Here is an 11,247-nt window from a genome sequence, read left to right as displayed (position 1 = left end):
CCAGCATGGGGCCCAGGACTGCTTCCACCATGCAGCTTTTTGGGCAAGCCCCTTTATAGTCTCTGAGACGCGGATCCATTCTGCATGAAGTGAGGCAAATAACAGTAATTACCTCGTCATATTGTGACACTGGGAGGTCTTCAGAGGGCGCGTGATCCCGAAGTAGTGCAAGGAGAACGTGAGCGTTTCCCCACTGCCACCACACCTGCTTTCATCATCACGGTGAACATTATTATATCTGTTATTTAGCGAGCTCCCTCTCGGGGGCATATGTAGCAAGGCCAAATTATGTGAAAATCGTTCCCTGAGAAGTTGAAGGCAAAATCTGAGGTTGCTGCCCCAGAGACTGGGAATAAATGAAGGCAGAACTGGTCCTGTGAGCAACCAGAGGTTGCTCGGTCTGCACAGGGCACCAGCTGTGTGCGCTCCCTTGGCAGCGGGCACAGTTTCCATCTCCTGGGGAACTGCTACCATATTTAGGGAAGCAATGTGATGTAATAGGGGAGTCTGGGCAGAGGGCTGGGGACTCTGGGTCCAGTCTCTACTCTGCCCCTCACGGCCATGACTCCTGAGCCACGCCCCTTCTCTGGGCCTCCATCCACATGAAAGATGGCAGAGGGGTTATTAAGTTAAAATCTGAGGTTAAACATGACACTCATAGGCCGTATCTTTTGTTTGACCCACAAGGCATTTTTGGAAAGCTTTTGACCAGAAATCAGAAACATATATATATGAACGCTTTGATTTTCTAAAAAAGAAAAAAAGGCAATCTGGCGTATGTTCTTGCTACCCATCTGCTTCTGGTAGACCACGAGTGTCACTCGCCGCCACCAGCCCCTCCACTCCACTGCAGCCCTCACCAGGAGGCTGTCACTTAGCATTTATCATTGTCCTTGGAGGACTGTTTTTCTTATAAAACAGATATGTATGTGTGTGCATTAGATTTAATCCAAGCCAAGAGGGCAACTAAAAGATGGATCTCCAGGTCCTTGGATTTTTAAAAACATGGAGCTAGAGCATGGTTTTTTGTGGAAGAGAAGGCCATCCCCACAAGTTTGTATGCAGAGCCAATGTGTGTCAAACGCGACAACTTAAGATGTCGGTGTAACACAGCGTGGAGGCCAAGGGTGCCAAATCATCCCTGGGGTCCATTCTCCATCTCTCTGACACTAATAGAAATGCCAGCTCCGGCTCAGGACATGGCAGCTCCGTAAGTAGAAACACATCTCCTGTTGGGTCGGCCGCGTGATCCTGTCACTATTTCACATCATGATTCAGTGAGACCTACACCTATTCAGGCTTTCAAACCACATGCCCAGCTGCAAGGGACAGTGTTTGAAACTTTTTCTCCCTGCAAGACCACGCTTTTGTAATCGTATGTGCTGGGTATTCACTATAAAGTCTGTCCCTTAGCGGCTCTCGTCGTCGACTCTGTTCCCAAGTGCAACCCCATGTGTCCCTTCAGGGCATGCAGTGACCTCTCCCGGGGCTGGGAATGTATGTCACTGACAAGCGTTCGGACTCTCTGTCCAGCGCTGCTCGCCCTGTGTTTGACCAGCCCCCTAACTCTCGGGTGGGAATTCCCTCATCAACGGACTGAATAGGAGGCCATTTAAACACCGAAAATGTCACCCCAGGAGTAATGCAGGTTAACTTCATTCACATTTCTTTCACCAAAGAGACGCAGATGGCAGTGACTAACTTCAAGGAATTTAGGGAAGTGAAGTTATACCCTGTGTCCAAAAGGAAAAAAAGTCGGAAGTCTTTCGTAAAAGCATTTGTGACACAACCGCACGGCTAGGAAGACAGACCCTAAAACCAGACTCTTCCATTTACTAGCTGCGGAATGTGGAGTAAGTTGCTTAATATTTCTGTGCCTTTTGCTTATTCTTTTAATTAGTTAGTTAAAAAAACAACAACACCCACATTAATAGTAAAACCTCACCCAGAAGTTTGTCATGAGATGAAGTCAATGAATACATGTCAAGTTTTCGATGTTTCGAAGGTGCCTGTGCTTATTACTTGAGCTAGAGAATGGAGAGGTCCTGCCTTTGTTGCGGGATTTCCTGACTCACTGAGAGCTTGTCAATCAGAACAGAGAATTACCAAGTTACAGATTCATTCTACAGATGAATTCCACATACGCTCCAGAAACCGTTAAAACCCCTGGAGATTACACAGTAATCTAAACAATGTCCTGCCTTCATGGAGTTTACATTCTAGCAGAGAAAAACAGACAATACACGTGTGTGTTAGATGGTGATCACTGCTGTGGAGACAAAAAAATCAAGCTAAACAGGAATCTGCCATCAGGAAAGAGGGTCTGGGCATCAGATTCTCAGGGAAAGTCACAGAGACAAGCAGACATTTATGTAGAGACCAAAGGAAGTGATCTAGTCATTTGACTATTCATGAAACCAGTCACAAAGGAAACTGCATGTGCAAAGGCCCTGGGACAGCAGTTTCCTTATACACCTGAGGCCCATCAAGGAACTGGTGTGGAAACAGAGTGAGCCAGGGTTGGGGGAAGTAGCAGAAAAGTCAGAGAGGAGGGTAGGAGCAGGGAATGAGGATGGAGTGAGGGGTTAGTGTAGACCACTTAGGGTTGTGTAACTCATAAAGAGCGGGATTTAATCCGAATGAGACGGCAAGCCAGTGGAGTGATGGGATGCAGTTATTATATGCTCTGACATATTTTTAAGGGATCTCTTAGGGTTTGGGGTTTCTTCTGAATCTAGATTGATCTATGGTTCTTGTCCCTCAAATTGGGGCATCTCTGACCGGCTGCCCCAAAGGGTTCTGGCAGCCTATCTGTCTCCCACTTCACCCTTCTTCCCTGACGCTGGCCCCGGTTCAGTGTCCCAGGATTGCTTTGGAACGGATAGATGGAGATGGAGCTTGGAAATTTTCCTTGGCTGGCCTCTCCTTGCTCAGCCCACACTAGAGAATGTCCCCCAGGCTGGACCAAGGACAACTCCAGCTCAAGTTTGCCAACAGGGACGACAATAAGACACTTACCCTCTCCACTCACGTGGGCGTGAAATATCACTCGATCCTCACACCTGGGGCGAGTGCAGTGGACGGTCGCACCTCTGAAGCGAAACGCATAGATTACCGTGAGCACGCAGGGGAGAGACAGAAATATGAACCGTGATTCATACCACAAATTGAAGGTAGGACAAGTAGTTCTTGAACACCCTGATTAGATTTTAATCTTGTTTTAGCAGCAGCGGCTCAAGTTAATGTCAGCTCGCTGCAATCACATCGTGAGGATTGACACATAAGTAATTACGCTATTTATCTTCTTACAAGACTCTCTCAGCTGGGAACTGGGTTCTTCGGGGCTTGGGAAGGCTGGGGACAAAGTCACACTGGCAAGAGGAGAGCATGAAGTCCTTGGCTGGGGGCTGGTGTGAAGCTCGCACGACGCCCTCGCAGTGGGTGTTTCCATGGGATGGTTTCCCCAGCACACTAACTCTGCTTGTCACAGCCAGGTGACGGCATCGCCATCGAAGGCTGCCTTCCCTCCCACGATGCTCTGTCCTCGTCCCTCTATTGCCGGCCCCAAGCCACTGTTGGAACGGCCTGCTCACCTACTTTGGTTCTCCTTTCCTGGTTCCCTCAATTATTTTCTCAGTCACAGACAATCTCGTAACCTCTCCCTCCCACTGACTCAGTAGTTCATTTCCTTCACATTTAGTCAACAACTGCTTTTCTGAAACACAGGCCAAATCACAACGCGTATTTGCTTAAAAACTTTTACTGGCTCCTGTGTCCCCACAGACTCCCACCCTCACATCAGCGTCACCTCGTACCTCTGTCTGCATTTGGAAAATCCCATTCGGTAAAGAGACAAACAGCCCACTCTCCACTCACGCTTCCTTCACTGGGTCATGGTGATGGGCCAGTGCACAGATGAGTGACGGGTTCTGCACAGACAGGGAACCCTCCTCAGCAAGAGCGGTGTGGAGGGACAGGTGCCACATGCTGGGGCAGAGGCCAACGGTGACGCCGGAAACACTGAGGGCGTGAACTTGTGATTTAAGTATATATTTAGATATACATGTAATTTAGATAGACGTACTTTAGATGTAGATATAATTTAGATGTGGATGTATTATTTACGTGTATATACACCTAATTATATGACTTAGGTAGGTATATTGGAATATTTATTTATGTCGAGATATAGACAGACATAGACAGACAGACAGACAGACACAGACATGGACACATCCCTCCTACATCCCTCTCTGCTCCTCCTCCCAGCAAAATTCCTCACGGAGTTCTCTGTATTGGTGATTCTATGCTCTCACTTCTGACGTGTCCCCAACCACCTCCGTTGGGCTCTCAGACAACCACCGCTCTGAAACTTGACCTTGACAACTACACGAGGCTCCTCCACCTGGTTCCAGCCAGTAGCCCCTTCTCTGTCCTCATCTTACCTGGCCTCGCAGCAGCAGCTGGCATGGCTGACACCGGTTCCGTATGAAAACCTCTGACCTCTGGGCTTGCGAGGCACCCACCAAACTGGCTGCTGTCCATTTGCGGCCTCGTCCTCAGGCTTTCCTCGGACCCCTCCTTCTCCAGGAACCCCCAGAGTTGCAATGTGCTGGGGCTCAGCTCTTTTCCTAGAGGGGAGTGCATATTGAGAAGAGGTTGCACCCACTGCCATGGCTATAGATGTCATCTCTGTGCCAAAAACTCTCAGATTTACGCCTGTAGCTGGGTCCTGTCCGTGAACTCCACGCACGTGTCTACAGCCCCACCAGGATGTCTCTCTTAGGAGTCTCAGACAGGCCACAAGAACCATTGGCTCCCCAAATGACCACTTCCCCACGTCCCCACACTCACGATTTCCTTGTTTCAGCCATGTCTCCTTCACCCCCCAAACACTCAGGCCGAAACATAAGCGTTCTCCTGAGTCTCCTCCACACCTGGCAGGACTGGCAGCCTTCAGCCCTACGTATAAAACACGCCCCAGGTACGCGGCTCACCACCCACAGAGCAGCTGCTGCCCAGCCCCAGCTCACCCTCCTCACCTGGACTCCTGTGCCACCTCCCCCTGACCTCCTGGCCTCCCTTCATGCTCCCCCAAATCTGCCAGATGGACACTTCTGAAGACCCTTGGCTGGCTTTTCATTCCTCCGGAAATTGGAGCCCCTACTCAGGCCCTGAAGTCTTACCGGGTTCCTGCCTCGTCTCTGACCGCAGCTCTTTTCATTCTCTCCCCGCCCCAGACCCTCCATTCAGAATCCCTCAGCCGTGGGATGCCGCTCCCGCCACAGGACAGCTGTAGATACTGTTCCTTCTGCTTGGATCTGTTCTCCTCCCTGCCTGACCTTTGCTTGGCTGCCTTGTTCCCAACATGCGAGTTTCAGCTCCAACGTAATCTTCTCCGAGTTTCTTTCTCCAGTCTCCTTAAGACGGGCACTCTATTATATTACCCTACTCTGTCTTATTTGTGGCCCTTTTCAGTATCTTTGTGTCTCCTTAATAGTTATGCTGCCTCTCTATACCCCCACTAGAATAAGACTTCCTCAAAGAGAAGAATAATTATATTTTAACTATTGTACCTCTTGGATGTAAACTGGTGCCTTGTTAACGCCGGCCCTCTGGGAAGTTACGGACCGCGTACACGAATGGAGCTGTTACCCCAGCACCGTTCCAGGCTGTAACGTACAAGCCGGCTGAGAACCTCCCAGCCCACGTGCTCAGCCCCCACCAATCCATAGCAAAGGGCACCATCTTTCTGTGCCACCAGAAAGTGCCAGCAATTAAACGATTTCCTGTCACCATCAAACGCTGTGCAGTCGAGAAAAAAATAAATCCAAAAGCAACACACTGCCTACAGAGAAAAGCCATCCTCATCTCCGGCTGAATCCTCTGCGTGCTGGCTGTGTGGAAACGGGTAAGGCCCCTTCTCCTTAACATTTATCCGCTCTGAGCCCGTGTCACCACCTGTAAGATGGGCTGGCAGTCATACCTCTCCTGGCCTGGGCTGTGACGACCACCCACGCTTCTGTGCTTCGGTCACAGTCGGGGCCACCTCTCGCCTTCACTCATCCTCTGAACAATTGGAGGTTTACCCTGTGGTCTTGAACTAGGAGGATCCAGGACAGTGACCCCACAAGGAGCCCCACACATTGGCCACCTTTTTTGTGTCCCTCTCCCCAGAGGACCCTTCTAGGAGAACAGCAGGCAGCAGAACTCAGCGTGGAGTGTGTTTCAAAGAGGCTTTACCCTCTCCTACACCTCTGTCTCATAACCCCCAAACCCTACAACAGAAGGAAAGCGTCCTCCGGCATGCGGCGCGGGGAGAAAAGGTCTGGTCCAGAGAAGAGAAGGCTCCCGGGCCCCCCGACCGTGACCCTCAAAGATTCAAGGACTGCGAGCAGACGGACGTGCCAACCAGGGAGGCTGCCAGCCAGAGGAGCGGGCCGTGTGCCTGAGGCCTGGCTCCACCCCCATGGGCCTTCATTGGCCTTAGTGGGGGGCACAGTGTGACAGTGACCCTGTGACAGTGGGAGTAACGGGAGCTGCAGTCCTCCAGCGAACGGTCATGCTCCTAGTGGCCAGGCACACACGTGGATGCAGAGGGATGTACCGCTCAGACCTGCACAAGAACTGGAGCTGGATTCACAGGGCCCAGCCCAGGGAGGGCACACGGGCTGGCCTCCCCTTCTCCCCCACGTCTGGACTGTCCCCCCCACACCCCACCCCCATCTGGACAGACTCTGTGCAGAGAACAAGCTCTTGACAAGAAACACTGAACCAAAGCAAAGAGCCCTGCTTTCACGGGAGGGCAGAGAAACCCTTACCTCACTCTGCAGCATGACCCTTTAGACTCCATGGTGAAATAGGCCCATTGCCCAGCTGCAGGCCAGGCAGTGATGCACCATGAACTTCACATGCTGTGCAAGGACCCAGTGGGCCGTGGGCATGCCAGCGGCTCAGACAACTCAGCTTCTCTCCAGGAGAGCGATTCTGCTCTGGGCTGTGAGATTCTTCCACCTGCTGGATCAATCCTGGGCCCAGAGACCGAGCCCCAAGCACACAGGAGTGAAAACAGGGCCTGGAGGTGGCTTAGAGAGAGAGCAGTGGTGAGGGGAAGGGGGCAGGTACTGGGAGGCTGAGGGGGAGACGCAGGGGGAGGAGAGGCAGGAGATGGGAGAAAACCAAAGGGAGGGCCAAGCCAATAATGTCAAAAATGTAAGGCCGCGAAAGGGAAAGAGAAAAATAGAGAGCGTGAAGGGCAGGGAGACACCAAGAGAGGCGAAATGGAGAGAGACAGGCAGGTAGCCGAGTGGGGGAGAGGGGCAGGGTGGCAGGGCCATGGGAACTGGAGAGAGAGAGGGAGGTACAGAAGAAGGACAGAGTGGGGAGGGAGAGGGAGAGAGACGCCTGCGACCCGGAAGAGGGCCCTCACTGGACCAGGCTGGCACCGGAGCTCCGACTGCCAGCCTCCAGAACTGGGAGCAATAAACGCCTGCTTTCCGAAGCCCCCCAGCCTGTGGTACTTTGTGTTGGCGGCCAAATGCACTAAGTCAGAGCCCCTTCAGTGGGGCCTTGCCGCCCCACCCCCACCCACCTCTCACCCAGGGGCCCAGGACAAAGCACAGGGGCTGTGCCTCTACCAGCGCCTCTCACCTGCTAGGGGACCTCGGCTAAGTGGCTGCACCTCTCCTCATCCCGGGTGCTCATCCTCCAAGGGGAACTGGAACCAAGGCTGGCCTGCGTGCCGGGCATGAGGGCTACAAGAGACGACGTCTGCACAGTCTAGGCCTAACTCGGTCACTCAGGAGGCCATCTGTCATCATCACTTCCCCCCTCTCCCCGTCCCACCCCATTCCTACCCGACTCTTGACCTGGCCGGTTCTTTCTGACACAGCCCCTGACCGAGTTCTTCCCAGTGTTTCTGCTCGTACCCTGCGTGGCACCTACATCCCAGGACGAAGCCCTATGCCTGAACCCCTCACCGTGACTCCCCCATTTCCCTAGCGTGACCCAGCCCAGGGCTGCATCCTGAGCCCCACAGCAGCTGGGATATTATCTGCTGCATGACTCTCACGGCAGGGCTCGCACCCCGCAGGAGCGTGCCCCTTCTTTGGGCAGCTACGCTGCAACGCTTGCCTTGAGGCCAACGTGACACGGTCACCTTCTAACCTCACTCACGCATTCCTTTCAGGAGCCATCCTGTCAAGTGTCTGAACTCAGCGTGAGGTCCTGGCACCGTCTTCTTCATGGATCACTTTATGTCTGCTCCGCGTTCCCCACTGTGCTGCAGTGGGGCTAAAGCCCTCACGAGGGTCTGGCATGAGAGGGCGTCCTGTGGGGCTGTGCTCCTGACTCCTCTCCCCAGGCCCCACACTCCGCGCACCAAGCCATGGGTAGGAGGGGTGTTTCCCATCCTGCAGGGCCCCTGCCGCACGACCCTAAGTGGTTCATCTCCACGGGCTCCCGTCCGAAATGGACAATGACTGAGACACAGAAGGGAAACATCTGCAGCGTGGCATCTGGCATCAGAGGCGCAGGACGTCTGGGTAGGTGAGTGACGATGAAGAGGTGTGTCCGGCCAGGCCAGGCCTGGCCATGTCTGCTCACTCGGCTGGGAGCAGGGCCGGGCAGCACGGAGCCCATTTCCATCAGAACCTGACCGCTCACTGCTGCGCGCCCTGGACACTCACCTCACCTCTCATCGCTCTGTTCTGACCTTACAATGAGGCTGAAGATACCTGCCACGATGGCCGGGAGGTAAAGTGGGTGCCACGGCTGGCGGAGGGTACTGTTACTTTCACTTTTATCGTGCAGGCTTCTGTGCTATCTGCAGACTGGATCTTTCACAGCACTCACGAAATGAAATCGGAAGGCGCTGTTCCATGTGTCTGTCTCTCGGTGTGATGCCCACAAATGGTGTTTGCAGGTCATTATGTACCAGTCTCTCTAGACTGTGCCCCCCACGTACCTGTTCACCGTGCCATCCCTGGCAGCCCCTGGCGCCATGTCTGTGGAGCTTCAAGGAACGAGCATCCGTCTGGGAGTGAGCACGTGTCCTCCAGCCCCATCTCTGCCACGTCCTTATCCACTGTCTCCCCACCCGCTCAGACCCCTGGAGAATACGGCTGCTCTGAGTGGCAGCCAGCTCGGTAATTCCTGCCGATTCTCCATTCTTCCCTGACTACAGGGAACATTCTGGAAGGGAACCAAGGGGAGACTGGGCCTGACAACCTCACAAATGTCTCCATAGCAACAGCTTGTCCTGTCACACACAGAGCATCTTGGTTAATTGTGCAGTGAAAGGTTACGTTGTCGGGGTGCGGCCTCCTTGCAAGGGCAGCAATCCGAACAGGCCGGCATCCCCGCCTCCCTCCATTTCCCCAGCCTCAGGGCCCTCAGAGGTGAAGACGGTAACGGAGCCTCTCTTAGGAGCAGGAGCCCTGGAGAAACGGGACACTGGTCTGGAATGGTCTGGGCAGGTCCTGCTTGGTTTCAGGCACCTTTTCAGGTCCCACACGTCTTAACGACAGAAACATTCCTTACCCCCCCACGCTCTCTCCCTTCCCCAAACAACCTGATAATGAAACGGAGGTAAGAAAGGATTCACCACGTGGAGCTGAGAAGGAAGTCAGATTTATTGAGCACCGGTTCGTGCTGGCGTGTCACATACACACATACCCTCAAGACAGCTTCTTTCAGAGGTGGAACCTAGAGGCACACGTTGCCCAGCTCTGGCCAGTGCCCTGGCCAAATGCCCACCATCGGGAAAGACGGAAGCGGCCTCTGGACGCCCTTCTTTACAGTCACAGTGAGTGAGAGCAAACAGCGAGGAGCTTGCAGGGTCCTGTCCGCAGCTCAGAAGCCAAATAAACGTGCAGGGGCTGCCTTCTCCTCACCAGCCTCCCCTCTGTGGTCCAGACACGGCATTCCACAGCCACGGCGACCCATGCGACACCTTACACTTCAGCAAGCCTGAAGCCCCGAGGTGGCCACGTTTGCTCCCCTGGGACTGATGCCGTGCTACGTGCACTTCCCATCAGGAGGCGAGAACATTCATGTCTGCAAACTCTCTTCCTGCTGCACTGTCTCTCCTGGGAGGCGGTGCCTTTCGCATAGATTCTCCTGGGCGACTCTGGGCACAGCTGAGAACAGAAGCCCACTGACTCATCTTATTAAAGTGTCCCTTTGAGGAAAGAGGTAAAGCTGGCAAGTGTCTGGTCAGGGTTTTATAGCACCAAGAGTCTCCTGAAAATGGGCAGCTCCACATCTGATGGGTGGTCAGAAGAACCGAGAAGCAATCCACTGCCCCACAAATCAAGTTTCCCCAACATGAGAGGAGAGGGAAAAACACTCGCAAGGCATTATTATCACATGAAATAATAATCATAATTAATAATAATAATAATATTAATGTGAATCTGATCAACCGGCTGCATCTGTTGGTTTCAATAATGTTGAGGTCTCTCGAGAAAATAAAAACAAATGATAAAAGAAAAAACACACATTCCAAGACCTCTGGCTTCCTTGGGCTCTGAGTGCAAGTTTCAGAAATCCATCGCAGTCTCTGGTGTTCTGGAATCTTCTAGGGGCCCTTCACATTCCCTGGGCGAGCAGCAAGGCTGGCAAAGTAGGCACACTGGGAGGGGTCACACTGGCCAGGGGGGCCAGGGGGGCCGGGGGGCCCAGGGTGTCCAGCTGCTCCGGTCTCCCCTTGAGGCCCAGGAGCCCCAGGGAGCCCGTCTTTAGCATAGCCAGGTTCCCCGGGTTGACCTGGCCCCAGGAACAAAAGAAACAGAGGTAGTTCAAGTTCCTCCTGGAGCAAATGGCCCTGTTCCCACTGCTTCCATCCAGTATAAACCGAGGACTAACACATCCCCTGAACGACTAGAATAGCAGGGGCAGCTGGACATGCAGGGGGGCCTCCTCAACTGTCTGCATGAGGACAGGAAACGGGGCTCCATCAGGGAGGAGCGAGCAAAGGCAGGCCCAGGCCAGGAAGGGAACATGGGCTCCAGTACGAGACGGGAGACCAAGCGGGCCTCCTGTGTTCTGACGTGGCCCTGGCAGATGCATCTGAATTGGGAGCGGGCACCACGTCCTCATCACTAACCATCAGCTTAGAGATGTAGACAGAATGGAAGCAGCCGACAGACAGACCAGACAGTCCCAGAAAGTGTTACCGATCAGCATATTTCCGTGCCTCCCTTTAGTATCACAAAGTCATGTACGATCAGTCTAGCTCCCCTTTTT

The 11,247-nt window shown here is 53.3% G+C and overlaps 1 protein-coding gene across 1 annotated transcript in view; it reads right to left on the bottom strand.

Moving 5' to 3' along the window:
• Nucleotides 1-9,608: 9,608 nt before the first annotated feature.
• The window catches only part of COL22A1 (collagen type XXII alpha 1 chain), a 200,560-nt gene continuing 198,921 nt past the window's right edge, over nucleotides 9,609-11,247 (bottom strand). The window contains exon 64 of the mRNA XM_074316437.1: nucleotides 9,609-10,767. Coding sequence (XP_074172538.1) covers nucleotides 10,580-10,767 — 188 coding nt within the window. The 3' untranslated portion in view covers nucleotides 9,609-10,579. The remainder of the gene's footprint in view (nucleotides 10,768-11,247) is intronic.

Source organism: Rhinolophus sinicus, linkage group LG12, assembly GCF_036562045.2.
Source record: "Rhinolophus sinicus isolate RSC01 linkage group LG12, ASM3656204v1, whole genome shotgun sequence".
Lineage (NCBI taxonomy): Eukaryota > Metazoa > Chordata > Mammalia > Chiroptera > Rhinolophidae > Rhinolophus > Rhinolophus sinicus.
The sequence above is the reverse complement of the archived record's forward strand: the minus strand, read 5'-3'. Positions and strand labels throughout refer to the sequence as shown.